The 18,145-nt window shown below is 37.5% G+C and overlaps 1 protein-coding gene across 1 annotated transcript in view; it reads left to right on the top strand.

Annotated features, from left to right (window-relative positions):
- Muc19 (mucin 19, oligomeric) overlaps positions 1–18,145 on the top strand; it is a 149,048-nt gene that overhangs the window by 92,095 nt on the left and 38,808 nt on the right. Inside the window, exons 98-123 of the mRNA XM_047549752.1 lie at positions 469–567; positions 2,927–3,019; positions 3,196–3,294; positions 3,499–3,564; positions 4,216–4,302; positions 4,527–4,613; positions 5,310–5,384; positions 5,725–5,823; positions 7,991–8,083; positions 8,253–8,351; positions 8,554–8,619; positions 9,227–9,313; positions 9,542–9,631; positions 10,303–10,380; positions 10,724–10,822; positions 13,024–13,116; positions 13,290–13,388; positions 14,189–14,275; positions 14,586–14,684; positions 14,885–14,950; positions 15,503–15,589; positions 15,813–15,899; positions 16,598–16,672; positions 17,018–17,116; positions 17,534–17,620; positions 17,848–17,928. Of these exons, the coding sequence (XP_047405708.1) occupies positions 469–567; positions 2,927–3,019; positions 3,196–3,294; positions 3,499–3,564; positions 4,216–4,302; positions 4,527–4,613; positions 5,310–5,384; positions 5,725–5,823; positions 7,991–8,083; positions 8,253–8,351; positions 8,554–8,619; positions 9,227–9,313; positions 9,542–9,631; positions 10,303–10,380; positions 10,724–10,822; positions 13,024–13,116; positions 13,290–13,388; positions 14,189–14,275; positions 14,586–14,684; positions 14,885–14,950; positions 15,503–15,589; positions 15,813–15,899; positions 16,598–16,672; positions 17,018–17,116; positions 17,534–17,620; positions 17,848–17,928 (2,277 nt within the window). The remainder of the gene's footprint in view (positions 1–468; positions 568–2,926; positions 3,020–3,195; positions 3,295–3,498; positions 3,565–4,215; positions 4,303–4,526; positions 4,614–5,309; positions 5,385–5,724; positions 5,824–7,990; positions 8,084–8,252; positions 8,352–8,553; positions 8,620–9,226; positions 9,314–9,541; positions 9,632–10,302; positions 10,381–10,723; positions 10,823–13,023; positions 13,117–13,289; positions 13,389–14,188; positions 14,276–14,585; positions 14,685–14,884; positions 14,951–15,502; positions 15,590–15,812; positions 15,900–16,597; positions 16,673–17,017; positions 17,117–17,533; positions 17,621–17,847; positions 17,929–18,145) is intronic.

Here is an 18,145-nt window from a genome sequence, read left to right on the forward strand (position 1 = left end):
GTGAATTGAGTTGCTATAAACATTGATGTGGCTGCTTTACTGGAGTATGCTTATTTTAAGTCTTTTGTATATAAATGGAGGAGTGGTATATGTGGGCAGGGGTATGAAACATGGTGGAATGAGACAGACATCATTACCCTATGTACATGTATGATTACGTGAGTGATATGAATCTGCATCATGCACAACCATAGAAAAGAAAAGATGTACCCAGTTGTGTACAATGAATCAAAATGCAGGCTAAAAATTAAAAAAATAATAATTAAAAACATTAAAAAGTACATCTCATCTATATCTTAAATTATTAACATTAGAACAAATATCATAAGCCAATCTTGGCACTCCTGGCACTCACTGATTCATTTATTCCATATTTAATTATTAGATGTGGTAGGTTGGTTAGAGCACCCATTGCCTTCAACTGTCAGGTAGACATTAGGTGAGAAGTTCCTTTGGTATTTTTCTCAGATGCTACTGGAAGATCAGTTCCCATCACCTCCACAGCTGGAACTGCAGGCAGCACAGCAGGCCCGAGCCCCAGCTTCACCAGTCTTGGGTACACATCAGGTAAGCCCAGATCAGAGTGAAGTTCACTGGCTGCAGTCAAGCAACCTTTTTAGCAATGCAACTCACACAATATTTTTCCAAATCAAACATAATCCTTAGGAGATAGCTCTTCATATGCAATAACATTTAGTATCTTTAGACTTTTATCAAGTTTCTTTCTTCAGGTATGTTATAATTACCCATTTCCACTGTCTAATAATTTGGCAGCCCCCATCCAGTTGTGTAGTATAGTTTAAAAATAGGTTTGAACTTCATCAGGACTCCTAGAATGTTGCCTGGTGAAATACAAGGGAGAAAGAATGGAATTGTTAGAGTCATGGCTTCCAAGCAGGGAAACAATGATACAAGGCATGTCCTATAGGGCATCCATATAGGCATATTCATGCAGGCAGTCCTGTGCTGTCAGGAATAACTCCACTCTGGATAGAGCGTTATACAAAGGGGCTGGTGGGAGGGGAAGGGAAAAAATAACAGAATGAATCAAACAACATTACCCTATATAAATTTATGATTAAACAAATGGTAGGCCTTTACTCCATGTACAAACAGAGAAACAACATGTATCCCATTTGTTTACAATAAAAAAAAAAGAGTTATATATTTTGATACCATGAGTTTGGGAAACAGTCAACAATTAATATTTGCAGTTTTATAACCCATTAATATTATATTTGTAAGACACATTAAATTGTGTGATTTTGTCCCATTTTTCTTTGTATTGTATCAGACTTAACACCCTTTTGTTTATGAGTCATTCATCTCATAATATGAGAAAATAATTAAAATGCCCATGTTGGCAAGTCTGGTTTACAAGAAAGACTACTCCACCTCTAGGGTATTACCTGGCAATCCAGCAGTCCAACCTGCGTGCAAGAGCTCACATTCAACAAAAATCAAAAAGCATATGCTTGGGTTGCAGTTGTGGCCTAGTGGTTGAGCACTTGCCGAGCATTGTGAGGCAGTGGGTTTGATCTCAGCACCAAATATAAATAAAAAAAGTAAAGTTCCATTGAAAACAAAGAGAATATTTTCAAAAAGAAGAATATGCTTGTACTTATGCATTAGTTGCTAAATTATATCCAGCAGTAAGATATTATTGGCAATATTGAAGCATACATGATTAGATTGAATACAAACACAACTAAATTAACTACTGTCCCTCTTGCTCTCAGTTAGTTACACATTTTAAAGACCTTGAAGTATCTGCTCTTTCCATTCCATTTTCCTGTGTTTTATTCAGTTTAAAATCCTTTCCCTAGTCTCTGTACTCCTCTGCCTAGCTTACCTACTTCCTCTAATACCAGGGTGCTCACACTGTGTTTTCTGGACCAGAAGCATTGGAATTGTGTGGGATCTTGTTAGAATAGTATATTTCTGGGTACACCAGCCTAGCATCAGAATGTGTGAGGGTGGAGCCTATCAGATGGTCTTAACAAGTTTTTTTAGGAAATTGATGTCCACGTGGAAAATTACCTCTCCACAATTCCCAATATTCTCCAGCTTTCTTCCTAGTTTACACTGCATCAATGTCATGTTATAATGACCTTCCAGTAGCTAAATTTCAACCAGTCTCTGAAGTATTGAAAATACTTAAGTTTTTCTGATTGTTTTTAAGATACATCAAAATGTTATATACCATTAAGAGTCATTTTTCTCATGTATGCATAGGATGTCTCTCCATGATTTTATTATCAAATCCATGCATCTATTTTAATTTTGCCTACACTTTTTGTTTAGTTGATGATTTGATTTAAAATTTATGACAAATTGTATTTTGAATAAAGTAAACTTTTTAAGATTTTTAAAATACTGGATTAAATGATGTAATTTACAGGTAGCAGGAAAATAAACTGGGTAATTACCATTGTAGTAGTAAATTTATTCTAATATTAGAGTGATGACCAATTAGTATATTCAAAAAATCTGAAATATAATTGTATAATATCAATGACATCTCAATAGGTGATCTCTTTTGTGTCATCACACAGTAAGTCCCATGATCTGAAATAGATTACTGAAAGGTTGGTACCCAAATGTGTGTTCCCAGACTGAGTGAAACAGTATAAACTTTTTACATGTAGTGTTTTAACACTATAATTTTTAACTTCTAAATAAAGACATATAATATGTGATCTTCTTTATTTAAGAAGATGTGAATTTATTTAATTTTTAAAATATTTTTCTATGTATACTGAATATTCGATGATTTTAAAATTAAGCCTCTGCAGAGGTGGAAAAGAGTTGAAATTGATTTTTAGCTTTATTTTCAGTTGCAAAGCATCAGTTAGAGTATTAGGAAGTTTATGAGGAAAAAATCTTTATTCATCAGGCAATTTGAAATGCTGCTTTTCTTCGTTAGGAACTGGAGGCCCAGGTGCAACAACGGTTAGTGGTGAGGAGGGCAGAACACCCAGGGAACCAAACACTGGAGCTACAAGCCCAGGAAGCTCAGGTAAGTTAGGATGTGCACTTGGGATGTGATTATTATTGGTCCAAATATGAAAGCATCTAGGCTGTTGGATAAATGATGGAACGATACAAGAAGATTGAAATTTTGACTTTAATCTCTCAATCTCCTCCTTCAGAGGAACTAGCATATGTTCTAAGCACTGCTACTGTGTTTATCAGGTACAGCAGGAACATCCCTGGGAGTGACCTCAGGAGCAGGCAGGGGCAGCACACCTGAACCATCAGGCACTGGGGCCACCAGTGCAGGAAGCCCAGCAGGTAGGGCACAACATCTTTACGGGGTGGTGGTAGGGCACAGTGATGGTTTTGTCAAGATCCACGAGTGTGAGAATGAGGAGGAGGACAGGTCACCATGGAGAACATCGAAGAACTAATGACTAGAATAAAACAAAAAAACTGTCCCTGAAATCATCTTTATTTCAGAGCTCTCTGTACTTTAAATACTGTTTTTCCTCTAATTAGGAACAAGTGGAAGATCTGACACAGCCACCACTGTCTCTGCTGGTGAAAACACTTCTGGAAGGACAGGTACTGAAGGAGTTTAAGCAGCATGAAATCAAGGCAGTAGACATGAGAGGTGTATGACCAAAACCTAGTTAGAGGCAGGATTTCCTGGGGAATGTGAAGGTTATCATTTAGGCGATGCCAACTTTCCAGAAGATGAGAAGTATATCAGCAAAAATGTATGTGGTACTTCTTGTTTTGGAGTGAGTACGTAATAGAGTGATAAAATGGGAGCATATGAGTGATCTCACCCAATGACATTTGGAAAAGGATAAAATTAACAAATTCATAGATAGGTAAAGAATAAGAGAGTGATCAGGAAGAGAAAACTTGAAAATGGGAATATAAGACTGATCTAGGAAACAGACAATGAAATTGATGATAACCAAAAATTTTCTGTGTGATTTTTTTTATTTTAGTAAAGGCAATTCTCTTAATGAATCAGTGCATTACCAGTTATCTGATTTACCTCAGATTCTTCAGAAAGAATTAAATTAAATTCTTTAATTAAATTAAATTAAATTAAATTCTTCAGAAAGAATTTAAGATATCATCAAAGTTTCCAGCATAGACACATTCCTTCATTCTAGGAAAAAGACAAAATATTTCATGACATATTCATAAGAAGATTTTCTTTAGGTTTCTAAGGTGATTTTTTTCCCCAATAAATAATAGGCACACCTGGAGCATCATCTGGAGCAACCCCTGAAGCTCGAGGTGGCAGTACCACTAGAGAAGCAGGCACTGGATCCCCAGGATCAGGTGAGGTCCAAGAGGTTGGATATTATTCACGAGAAGCTCCCATTCATTACCTTCTGAAGCAGATGCAGGTCCATTAAATCAGGCCCTAACTAGGATTAGATTACTATTCTATAAAAATTGAAGAGATCATATCCTCCATTTTCTCTCATTCTGGAGACACTTAAATACTCATAGAGGTGACAGTAATAACATGCACCCTTCAAATACTTCTTTCTTATTTCTAGAGACCACAGGGGTGTCTGCAGGCTCCACCACTGCCAGCCCTGGAGAATCAGTTAACCCTGCCTCCACCTCTGCTAGCAGCAAATCAGGTAAATTAGAGGGACAAGTCCCTAAGTTTGCAAGTATATAATGGAGAGTGTGAGCATGTCCCGATTTCTGTTTTCTGGAGTGTAGTGAAGAGTAGAAAGAACTATTGAGAAACTTGAGATAATGAGCTCAATTCTTGACGAACATTTCAGCAGGTTCCAGTGGCGTGACTAGAATGAATTTCATGATCTTTCTCTAATGTTATGCAATTGTGAGAGTCCATGAATGTACCTATGTGCCTTCAAGTTTTAGGCACCCTGTCCTGGGGCTTTTGAGCTTGTGAATGTGAAGAGGGTCATGATTTGCTCTACTGGTTCTGAATCCCAATTAACTCCAAGAAAATTTTGGAATTTTTTTTCACAGATCCATTGAATTCATAACCCTTGAAAGAGTCCTATGGTGGTACATAGTTTAAATCCTCAGTAGGTTGCAATATGTAGCCCAAGTCAGAACCAGCAATTTCAAATATGAGTTCACTAACAAGGTAGATGAGAAGGAATATTATTTGCAAGCAAAATTAATTAACTTCACTGAAGGATATTAAATTGTACAATATTTTGTGTAAGATTTTGGCATAATTTAAAGAAATAGAGAAGTATAAAAAATAAATGAAAGATATATTGAAAGCATAGAGAGGCACTGCATCATTTGCCCAACTTCTTCAAGGTTCATGATATTATTGATGTTTGTTTTGAAAGGCACTATTGGACCATCCGTTGGCACAACAACCAGAGCCCAAAGCAATGCAGTGACATCAAGTGAAGGGAACTCAGGTGAGTAGAGGATGACCTTCAGTGTCCTGGCTTTGGTCAAAATGAAGAGTTATTCATGGGAACCCTGCTAACTTTAAAGCAAAGTAGTTGAAATAAATATATGAATGCCTAGTTGATCCCATTAAAAGGAAGATGATTTGGTATAGAAAAATGGAATAAGTAAATCAGAATCTTTAAGAAATAATTATTAGAACCAATATTATAGGTACTTGTGGTAATAAGACACTGGATTCATTTATTCAATTTCATATAATAGGAGTGATTGGACAGTTAGATCACCTGTTGGCAGTAATGCCCAAAGTAGACTTTAGGTGAGGAGTTCCTCTGATGTTCTTCTCAGGTTCTACTGCAACTTCAGTTCCCATTACCTCCATAGGTGGAAGTGCAGGCACCACAGCAGGACTGAGCCCCAGCTCCACCAGGTCTGGAGACACATCAGGTAATCCCAGTTTTCCAAATTATACAAGTGGCAGCCAACTAACTGGTTCACATAATGCTAGTTAAACAATTTATTTTCAAACCAATTATCAGGCTTAGTGATTATACATATATGTAATTAAAATGTAATATCTGTACCTTTTTCAGCATGTTGCCTCTTAGATTGTGTCATATAAAGTTTATGCTATCACTACCTGATAGTTTGGAGGTCCCCATAAAATTTTTTATGGAGGGTTTTATATTTTTAAACTTAATTCAAGATAATTAGATAGTCACCAGGAATAAATTCAGGAACCAGTAAGGGAATTACAAATGACACATCTTCCAATCAGATGAAACCAGGTAATGAGGAATATCCAATATTTTCTGTAATGAGTTCTATATTTCCCCACACTAATAATCTTACTAGGTAGAGTCTTAGATAATGAGACCAACTGAAGAATTATACAGATTAGTTGGATGAAGTGGAAATAATCCAAAATCAATATTGTGGTTACAAAAACCTGAGTGATGTATTTTATGGCAATTTAAAATGTCTGATTTGCTCACAGATATTTTCACTGTAAGACATTGACTCTTACCGCCACTGTGTTTGTGTGTCATTACTCCCATGAGATAAGAAGGTCTCCAAGCTAGCAAGGCAGGGAGAGAGCAGAGTGGTGAGCCTGGTGGGCAATAGCAGGTGAACCTTGGTTTGTGACCTGTGTCTAGAGCTCACATCCAACAAAAGGGAAGGAGAATATACTTGAACTTATTCATCATTTACTCAATTAGATCAGTGTTAGATCCAGGAATAATAAAATATTGACAACAATTAAGCAGAGATAATGAGATTGAAATTGAGGAAGATGAAATTCATAACCACCCTCCTTGCCATCAGTTACAAATCATAAGGGTCTCTGAAGCATCTTCTGCTTGCATTCCACTTCCCTGTGTTTTATTCTGGTATTAAACCCTTTTCCCCAGTCCCTGCAGCCCTCTGCCTAGCTTGTCTCCTTCCTTCACACAGTGGTGCTCAGAGTGTGATTCCTGGGTCAGAGGCATTGGAAAACTGTGGGAACGTGTTACAATTGGTGACTTGGGGGTCCAGTAGTCTAGAATCAGAGGGTGTTGGAATGGAACCCAGCAGACTGTGTTAACAAGTGGGTTAGTGAATTGATGCTCAGTTAGAGAACAGCTTCTTGACAATTCCCAGTCTTTTCCAACTTCCCTCCGTTTTCACACTTGAGGCAATGCCATGTCATTGAGACATTCCCAAAGCTCAGCTATCATCCTGACTCTGCCCTACTTAAATTACTTTAACACTTTGGATTGTTTTGAACATACATCAGAACTTTAAAATTTTATTAATAGGAACTTTGCTCATGAATGCACTGGACTTGTGTTTAGGGATATATTAATGAATCCATGGCCTGTTATTTTTTATCCTACACTTATTTTGGCTTAGCTGTTGTTATGATGCATCTTATAAATGATATCATATATATTCTTTTATTTATATTAATATTACTGAATGAGGAGGTAAAATTTACATTTTGCTCAAAAATAAACAATATAAATTCCAGGTAGATCAATAACTTATTGAAACTTTATTAATGATTAGTTATTTTATCTTCACAAAAATCAGAGGTATAAATACTTGGGTAATAATAAGATCTCAACAAGTAATTTCTTATTATGAGACAATAATTTGTGAGGAGAGTACTCAAAACATGGTATGGGAATGTGAGTCTCCAGACTGCTGGGAATGGGGGTGATGTGATAAGAAGTAAAACAGAGAGCAAGCATTTTAAGTGTAGCATTGTAACATTAAATCCATAAACTGCAAAATAAAGGTTTGCATATTATGTGATCAATTTATTTAAATTTCAAATCTGTATTTATGTTATGGATCTTTAAAAAGATGCCTTGAGCATAGATTGGAAACATTACAAACTGATCCTTTTACCAGAAGTCACTTTAGAAGCACTGGTTGCTGTATAAAATAAGAGGTAGCAGATGGAATATTGTGCCTTCATTTTCTGTGTGCACATGGGTGAGTCAGAGCACACCACTTAAGCACATTTGATAAATGTGAAGAATAGAGTTACCTGCTAAAGAGAATGGTTATGAGTTAAAAGATTTCATTATTTTTAAGGGCACTTTAAGTGATACTTTTTCATCATTAGGAACAGGAAACCCTAGTACACAGACCTCTAGTGGGGAAGAGGGCAGCTCCCCTGGAAAACCCAGCACTGGACCTACAAGCACAGGAATCTCAGGTATATTAGCAGGTGGACTTAGTGCTTATTAAGTGGGTACAAACTGGAAAGCATGTAGGCTGTTGGTAAATCAAGAAAATGTACATGAAGATTGAATTTGTGTCTTAATCTCACAATGTCCTCCTTCAGAGGAGCTAGCATATGTTGCAAGCACTGCTGTTTTTATCAGGTACAGCAGTAGCATCCCTGGGAGTGACCTCAGGAGCAGTCAGAGACAGAACATCTGGATCTTCAGGCTCTGAGTCCACCAGCTCTAGAACCCAAGCAGGTAAGAAAGAATGTCCTTAATGACTGTGAGAGGGTCTAAGCCCTGTTTTGTCAAGTTCCCTGAGTGTCAGAATGATAGCAATGAAAGGAACCAATGGAGAATATTGAAGGAACCGATGACAAGAATAATATAGTGGAATGTCCTGGGAAGAGAGTTTTCTTCCTAGCTCTGTACACTAAGCACCATTTTTTCTTCCCATTAGCCTCGAGAGGAGGAGATGACACAGCAACCACTGTCTCTGCTGGTGAAAACACATCTGGAAGGACAGGTACTGAGGAGCACAAGCAGCATGAAATCCAGGCAGTAGAAATGAGAGCTAATTACTCAGAACTAGTCATGACAGGGTTTCCTAGAAATCTGACCATTATGATCTAGGTGTTTTCAAATCTTCAGTAGTTCAGAAATATTCCAACAAGTATATGTGAGGTATCGAATATATTTTGGAATAAAAAATAGTAAAATACATTTCACTATTATAAATTATGGTAAAAGAATGGGGCATGCAATTGATATCACCCAATGTCAACGAGAAAGTGTGAGATGAACAACTATGTGCATGGAGAAGTGAGGAATAAGCATGACAACAGTTAAGAGGGGAAACGTAATTTGTATTATAAGACATTCTAGTAAACAGACACAAGGACATTGATGTGGGAATTTCAATATCTCTATGGAATGAGCACATTGTAAGAGTTCCCTGTTTTATGTCAATTTACCTTCAACAAGATCCTAAGATATGAGTACATTTACAGGGTAAATAAATCTCTTCCTTTAAAAGTTGAAGTGATTATATTTCAGTTTATATTCACAAACTGAATATGAGTTTATACTCATTTTGAGTTTCTTGAGCTGGCCTTTTCTCCATATCAATATAGGCACACAGGAAGTATCATCTGGAGCAACCACTGAAGCTCAAGGTGGCAGCACCCCTAGAACAGTGGGCACTGGAGTCACAGGTTCAGGTGAGGTGCTCCTGGTTGAATATGATGCATCAGGAGTCCCTATCTGAGCCCTCCTGCAGCAGATGCATGGCTGTGAAGTCAAGCACTAACTGGGATTACATTGCTGGACTAAAGAAAGATGAAAGGATCATATCCTTCATTTTCTTTATTCTGGAGACACCCAAATCCTCATACAGAGGCCAGGAATATATTCATCTTTTATAGCCCATGCCCTGATTCTGATTCCAGGAACCAGTGGAGTGTCTGCAGCTGCCTCTACCACTGCCAGTCCTAGAGACTCAACTAGACCTTTCTCAACTTCTGGTGGCAGCAAATCTGGTAATTATGAGGAGAAATTCATGAGTTTAATGTAAATGAAGAATGTAAGCATGTCCCAAATTCTATTCTCTGGAGTGTGGTTAAGAACAGAAAAATCTTGTAAGTCACTTGTGGTAGTTATGGCAGTTTATCCTGACTGACAGTTTATCAGGTAGGGGTGTCCACTGGATTTGATGCTCTTTCTATAATCATATGTGCTTTGAGAATGCCTGCATGCACTTATGGACCTTAATATTTGCAGGACCCCTGCTCTGGAGCTTCCAAGACTGTGAGTCCGGAGTGGGACCATGGTTTGCAATTCCATGTATAAATTAGAATTAACTATAGAAAGCTTTTGTAATTTTTCTTTCTCAGTCCCATTGAATGTGTAACCATGAAAAAAAAAAAAAGACCCATGCATATGTATATTGTAAAGTCACAGTGGGCTCCAATTGGCAGTCTCATTTAGAAGTACTAAGGTTCCACATTGCAAACATTAAGGAAGTAGATATTAAATAGCATTATTTGCAATAACCAGTAAAGATTCTAAGTCATACAAGAATGATGAGCAATTTTTCTAATGAGTGAAATAGAAATCAAATGTATGCATGAGAAATTGAAATATTTTGGAAGGAGAGATTAGCATGATGTAGAATACTTAAAGACTGTATCATCTGTTGTTTGATTGAAAGGCACTGCAGGACCATCATCAATTGGCACAACAACCGGTGCCCAAAGCAATGTGGGGACATCACCTGAAGAATTCTCAGGTGAGGAGAAGATGAAATTTGGAGCCTGACTTTGGTCAAAATGAAGAGTCATTTTGTGGGAACCATGCTTATTTTAAAGCAAAGTAGTTGTGGTGAAAGTATGAAGACCCAGTTGACCCAATTCAACCTGCAGAAATATTTCTTTGTTAAAAATAACTTCCTAAACCAATACTTTCAAATAATTAACATTAGAACAAATACCATAAGCGACTCTTGGCACTAAGTCACTGAATTCATTTATTCAATATTTAATTATTAGATGTGGTAGGTTGGTTAGAGCATCCATTGCCTTCAAATGTCAAGTAGACATTAGGTGAGAAGTTCCTTTGGTATTTTTCCTCAGATTCTACTGGAAGATCAGTTCCCATCACCTCCACAGCTGGAACTACAGGCTCCACAACAGGACTGAGCCCCAGCTTCACCAGTCCTGGGGACACATCAGGTAAGCCCAGATCAGAGTGAAGTTCACTGGCTGCAGTCAAGCAACCCTTTTAGCAATGCAACTCACATAGTATTTTTCAAATCAAACATAATCCTTAGGAGATAATTCTTCATAAGCAATTAACATTTAGTATCTTTAGATTTTTATCAAGTTTCTTTCTTCAGGTATGTTACAATTACCTATTACCACTGTCTAATAATTTGGCAGCCCCCATACAGTTGTGTAGTATGGTTTTAAAACAGATTTGAACTTCATCAGGACTCCTAGAATGTTGACTGGCGAAACAGCAGGGAGAAAGAATGGAATTGTTAGAGTCAGAGCTTCCAAGCAGGGAAACAATGATACAAGGCATATCCTATAGGATATCCATATAGGCATATTCATGCAGGCAGTCCTGTGCTCTGCGGAATAACTCAACTCTGGATAGAGTGTTATACAAAGGGGCTGGTGAAGAGTTATACAGTTTGATACCATGAGTTTGGGAAACAGTCAACAATCTTTGCAGTTTTATAACCCATTAATTTTATATTTGTAAGACACATTAAATTGTGTGATTTAGTCCCATTTTTCTTTTTATTGTATCAAACTTAACACCCTTTTGTTTATGAATCATTCATCTCATAATATGAGAAAATAATTAAAATGTCCATGTTGGCAAGTCTGGTTTACAAGAAAGACTGCTCCAACTCTAGGGCATTACCTGACTACCCAGTAGTCTGACTTGTGTGGAAAAGCTCACATCCAACAAAAATCAAGATTATGCTTGGGGTGGGGTTGTGGTTAAGTGGTAGAGCACTCGGCTAGCATTGTGAGGCAGTGGGTTCAATTCTCAGCACCACATATAAATAAATAAAAGTAAAGGTCCATCGACATCTAAAAGAATATTTAAAAAAATATGCTTGAACTTGTGTATCAGTTGCCAGTTTATGTCCAACAGTAAAATACTATTGACAATATTAATTTATATATGATTAGATTGAATCTAAATTAGAGCTAAATTAACTCCTGTCCTGCATGCAGTCAGTTACATATTTTAAAGACCTTGTAGTGTCTTCTCCTTGCATTCCATTTTCCTGTGTTTTATTAAGGTTAAAATTCTTTCCCTAGTCTTTGCACTTCTCCACCTAGCTTATCTACTTCCTCCAACACTAAGGTGCTCACACTGTTTTCTGGACCAGCAGCATATAATCCTGTGGGATCCCATTAAAAGAGTGTATTTCTGGGTACACCAACCTAGTATCAGAATGTGTGAGGGTGGAGCCCATCAGATGGTCTTAACAAGTTTTTTAGGGAATTGATGCTTACATGGCGAAGTATCTCTCCATAGTTCCCACTCTTCTTCTGCTTTCTTCCCAGTTTACATTGCATCAATGTCATGTCAGAATGACCTTCCCACAGCTAAATTTCAACCAGTTTCTGCAGCATTTAAAATACTTAAGTATTTATGATTGTTTTTAAGATACATCAAATTGTTATATACCATTAAGAGGCATTTTTCTCATGTATGCATAGGATGTCTCTCCATGATTCTATTATCAAATCCATGGGCCTTTTTGTTTTGCCTACACCTTTTGTTTAGCTGATGTTTTGATTTTAAAATTATGACAAATTGTGTTTTGAATAAAGTAAACTTTTTTAACTTTAAAAATACTAGGTTAAATGATGTAGTTTACACATGGCAGTAAAATAAACTGAGTAATTCCCATTGGATTAATGACTATTCAAATATTCGAGTGATGACCAATTAGTATATTCACAAAAATCTGAATATTTATGTCTTATCAGTGACATCTCAATAGGTGATCTCTTTGTGCCATCACACAGTAAGTCCCATGATCTGAAATAGGATACTGATATGTTGATGCCCAAATGTGTGTTCCCAGACTGAGTGAAACACAATAAACATTTGTACATGTAGTGTTTTAACTCTATAATCTTTTAACTGCTAAATAAAGACTTATATAATATATGATCTTCCTTATTTTAGAAGATATGAATTTATTTAATTTTTAAAATTTTTTGTAGGTATGCCAAATATTGTATAATTTTAAAAGAAAGCCTCTAGCATAGGTGGAAAACAGTGGAAATTTGTTTTTTGCATCATCAGTTGTGAAGCAGCAGTTAGTGTGTCAGGAAATTTATGAGGTTAAAAGATATGATTTATGCATCAGGCAATTTGAAATGCTGTTTTTCTTCAGTAGGAACTGGAGGCCCAGGTCCAACAACTGTTAGTGGTGAGGAGGGCAGCACAACTGAGGAACCCAGCACTGGAGCTACAAGCCCAGGGCACTCAGGTAAGTTAGGATGTACACTTAGTGCCTATGAAATGGGTTCAAATATGAAAGCATCTAGACTGTTGGACAAATGATGGAAATGTACGAGAAGGTTGAAAGTTTCACTTACACTCACAATCATCTCCTTCAGCGGAACTAGCATATGTTATAAGCAGTTCTACTGTGTTTATCAGGTACAGCAGGATCATCCCTGGGAGTGACCTCAGACGCAGGCATAGGCAGCACATCAGGACTATCAGGCACTGGGGCCACCAACACTGGAAGCCCTGCAGGTAATACAGAGCCTCCTTATGGATTGTGGTGGGGCTTAATGAAAGTTTTGTCAAGTTACCTGAATATGAAAATGAGATCAAGGAAAAAATGGAGAATATTGAAGGAACTAGTGACTAGAATACAATCATGGAATGTGCTGGCAAATGTTTTCCTTCCTAGCTTTTTGTACAATAAGCACTATTTTCTTCCCATTAGCAACAGGAGGGGCAACTAATACAGCCACCACTGTTTCTGCTGGTGAAAACACTTCTGGAAGGACAGGTACTGATTGAGCACAAGCCGTATGAAACGCAGGCTGTAGACATGTGAGCTTTTGCTCTAATAGACAGGGTTTACAGGGAATCTGATCATTGTTTTTATAGGGTTCCAAGTATCTAGAAGATCAGAAATACATTGTTAGATATTTGTTGTCTACCTACCATGCATTAGAAACTACCATGTGTTAGTAGGAAAAGCTTGGAAAGCATACATTTTCAAAGGATAAGGAGCACAGTAATGAGGGGAAAATCGAAAACTGGATCATAAGACAATTCTAATAATAAGAGAAAAGGACTTTGATGTTAAACCATAAATTGTCTTGATTCTTACATTTTATTCATAATGAGTTTCTTAATCCATTCAGTACATTATCAGTGTTAGCTGATTTACTTCATTTTCCTGAAGAAAACCTTAATATATCTGTAGAATTCATAATGTAGATACATCCATTCTTTTTAAGAAAAAGTTTATTTCAGATCATATCAAGAGGATACTTTTTAAAAGTTTTTTTAAGCTGACTTTTTTCTCTGATAAATATCAGGCACACCCAGGGCATCATCGGGAACAACTGCTGAAGGTCGAGGTGGTAGCACCCCTGGAGAAGCAGGGAGTAGAGCCACAGGTTCAGGTGAGTCCACCAGGTTGGATGTGATGCATCAGGAGCCTCTATCTGTGCCCTCCTGCAGCAGATGCAGGTCTGCAAAATCAACTCCTAACTGGATTATATTGCTGAACTAAAGAAAGATGAAAGGATCATATTCTTTTTTTTTCTTTTATTTTGGAGACACCCAAATACTCATACAGCATACAAATACCGAAGCATGTAGGCTGTTGTATAAATAAAGATATTAAAAGATTGAAATTTTGTTCTGAATCTCCCAAATTCTCCCTTCAGAGGAGCTAGCATATGTTGCAAGCACTGCTACTGTGTTTATCAGGTACAACAGGAGTGTCCCTGGGAGTGACCTCAGGAGTAGGCAGGGGGAGCACACCTGGACCATCAGGCACTGGGGCCACCAGTGCTGGAAGTCCAGCAGGTAAGTCAAAACCTCCCTTGGAGATTGTTTTGGGTGGGTTCCAAGCTTTGTTAAGATTCTTTATTGTGAAAATGAGAAGAAGGAAGGATAGACATGGGGAGCATTGAAGACCTAATGACTAGAATAAGAGTACAAAGTGTCCTTGCAAAAGTGCTTTTTTCCTATCTCTGTACTCTAAGCACCATTTTTCTTCCCCTTAGCAACCAGAGCAGGAGGTGATGCAGCCAGCACTGTCTCTGCTGGTGAAAACACATCTGGAAGAACAGGTACTGAGGGAGCATAAGCAGCAGGAGATCCAGGTAGTAAGCTTGAGAGTTTGCTCAAAACCTGGTCAAAACTCTCTTAAAAGATAGAAATCAATAAGAAAATCTGTGCTATTTAATGTATTTTGGGAATGACTGTGAAATATAATGAAAGAATTGGGGCATATAACTGATCTCACCCAATGTCATTTGGGAAAGTATAAAATGAACAATCTTGCAGATAATAAGACAAAGAATAAATAAGACAGCAATCAAGTGGGGAAAACTTGAAAATTGGAATCTAAGAAATCTAGGAAACAGACAAGGATCTAAATGTTTAACCATAAATTTTCTATGTGATTATTATATTTTAGTAAATGCAATTACCTTAGTTGATCAGCACATTATCAGTTACCTGATTTACCTCAATTTACCTTCAGAAAGAACTCAAGCTATCAGCAACATTTCCAGTACAAATATATTCATTAATTTTAAGAAAAGGCTTATTTCAGGACATATTCATAAGAAGACTTTAAATTTTTTTAAGTTGACATTTTTTTCCCTATTGAATATCAGGTATACCTGGAATGTCATCTGGCACAACCCTTGGAACTCAAGGTCGCAGTACCACTGAGGAAGCAGTCACTGGAACCACAGGCTCAGGTAGAGTACTTAGTTGGATGTGGTGAAGCAGGAGCTCCCATTCTTGCTCCCCTGAAGCAGATGCCTATAAAATCAGGCCCTTACTGGGATTAGATTTCTAACCTAGAAAAGATGAGGGATCATGTCCTTCATTTATTTTTGTTCTGGAGACACATAAATACTCATGGGGGTGGTAGTAATAACATGCACCCCCCACAAACCCATGATCCATTCTTGCTTCCAGGGACCACAGGAGTCTCTACAGGCTCCACCACTGCCAGCCTTGGGGATTCTGCTACATCTTCCTCAATCTCTCCTAGTAGCAAATCAAGTAAGTTAGAGAAGTGCACGAGCTTGCAGGTATAACGTGGAGAATGTGAGCATGTTCCCATTTCTATTCTCTGGAGTGTGGTGAAGAAAAGAAAAAAAAAAAAAAACTAGTAAGAGACTTGAGATAGTGAGCCCAATTCCTGACCAGTTCAGCAGGTAGCAGTGGTGTGATTGGAATCAATTATATGGTCTTTCTATGATCTTGTGCAATCATGATAGTCCATGCATATGCTTATGTGCCTTATTTGTCACAGGCACTCTGCCCTGGAACTTCTGAGATTGTGGATGTGGAATGGGCCATGATTGTTATGCTGGCTATAAACTAGAATTGACTATAGAAAATTTTGGAATTTTTATCCTCACAGACCTATTGAATGTGTAACCCTGATAAAAGACCCATGCTGAAATGCATGTTAAAGCCTCAGTTGGTTCCAATACGCAGGCTAAATTAGAACCACTGTGTTCAAAAAATGAACATTAAAGAAGTAGTTAAGAAACAATCTTATCTGCAAGCAAAATTAACTTCACTGAAGGATGCTGATTTGTACAAGATTTTATGTTCTATATTTGGAAAGATTATAACAGAAATGGAAAAGTATAAATAAATAAATAAAAGATGTTTTGAAAGTAGAGAGCAGCATTGCATCATCTGCACAACTTCTTCAAGGGTCATGATATTATTTGATGTTTGTTTGACAGGTACTACTGGACCATCTGTTGGCATAACAACCAGAGCTCGAAGCAATGCAGTGACATCACCTGAAGGGAACTCAGGTGAGTAGAGGATGGCCTTCAGTGTCCTGGCTTTGGTCAAAATGAAGAGTTATTCATGGGAACTCTGCTAACTTTAAAGCAAAGTAGTTGAGACACAAGCATGAAGACCCAGTTGACCCAAATCAAGATGCAAATAGATGTCTTTATAAAGAAAAATATAATAAGTAACCAACATATTTAACAAAATAATATATGAACAAAATCAAACATATGCAACTGTGGATAATAAATCACTGTATGCATTTATTCAACTTTTATGTATTAGAAGTGAAAGGACTGTTGGATCCCCTTGGTAATAAAGTTCAAGTAGACTGTGGGTGAGAAGTTTCTATGATGTTCTTTCAGGCTCTACTGTGACTTCAGTTCCCATCACCTCTGCAGCTGGAGGTTCAAGAACCACAGCAGGACTGAGCCTCAGCTTCACCAGTCCTGGGGACACATCAGGTAAGCCCAGTTGAGAGCAAATTGTACTAGTTGTAGCCAACTAACTGATCATGCAATGCTGGTTAGACAATATATTTTCAAATAAACTATCAGGATTAGGTGATTAGGGAAACTTTGTAATTTGGATTATAAGACAATTCTTGTAAACAGACACAAAGACATCAGTGATTTTGTGTCACTTTGCAATATCAACAGTATTATTATATTTTATTAGTTATAAATATCTTAATCAAATATGTTCACAAGTTATCTAATTTACATCATTTTAACTTTAGCAAGATCTTATGATATCAGTGAAGTTTACAGGATAGATACATTCATTCTTTTAAAGGTTAAAGAAAATATATTTCAGTTTATATTCACAAAGACATTCAGTTTGATTTTCTTTAGCAGACATTTTTCTTCTATAAATATCAGGCACACCTGGGGCAACATCTGGAGCAACCCCTGAAGCTCGAGGTGGCAGCACCCCTGGAGAAGCAGGCACTGGAGCTACAGGTTCAGGTGAGGTCCACCAGGTGGGATGTGATACCTCAGGAGCTCCCATTCATGCCCCTCTGCAGCAGATGCAGTTCTGTAAAACCAGGCACTAACTGGGATTACATTGTTGAACAGAGAAAAGATGAAAGGATAAGATCCTACATTTTCTTTATTCTGAGAAACCCAAATACCCATATGAAGGGCAGGAATAACGTGTACTCTACCCTACAATGCACTCATTTTTGTTCTAGGAGTGTCTGAAGCTGCCTCCACCACTGCCAGTCCTGGACACTCAACTAGACCTTCCTCAACTTCTGCTAGCAACAAATCAGGTAAGTATGAGGGAAAAGTCCATGAGTGAAATGTAAATGGAGAGTGTAAGCTTGTCTCAAATTCTATTCTCTGGTTAAGAACAGAAAAATTTAGTAAGTGACTCGAGGTAGTGAGCTCAATTTATGACCAACAGTTTATCAGGTAGCAGTGTGCCCACTGGATTAGATGGTCTTTCTATGATCTTATGCAATTCTGAGAATGCCTGCATGTGCTTAT

The sequence above is a fragment of the Sciurus carolinensis genome, chromosome 4 (genome assembly GCF_902686445.1).
Source record: "Sciurus carolinensis chromosome 4, mSciCar1.2, whole genome shotgun sequence".
Lineage (NCBI taxonomy): Eukaryota > Metazoa > Chordata > Mammalia > Rodentia > Sciuridae > Sciurus > Sciurus carolinensis.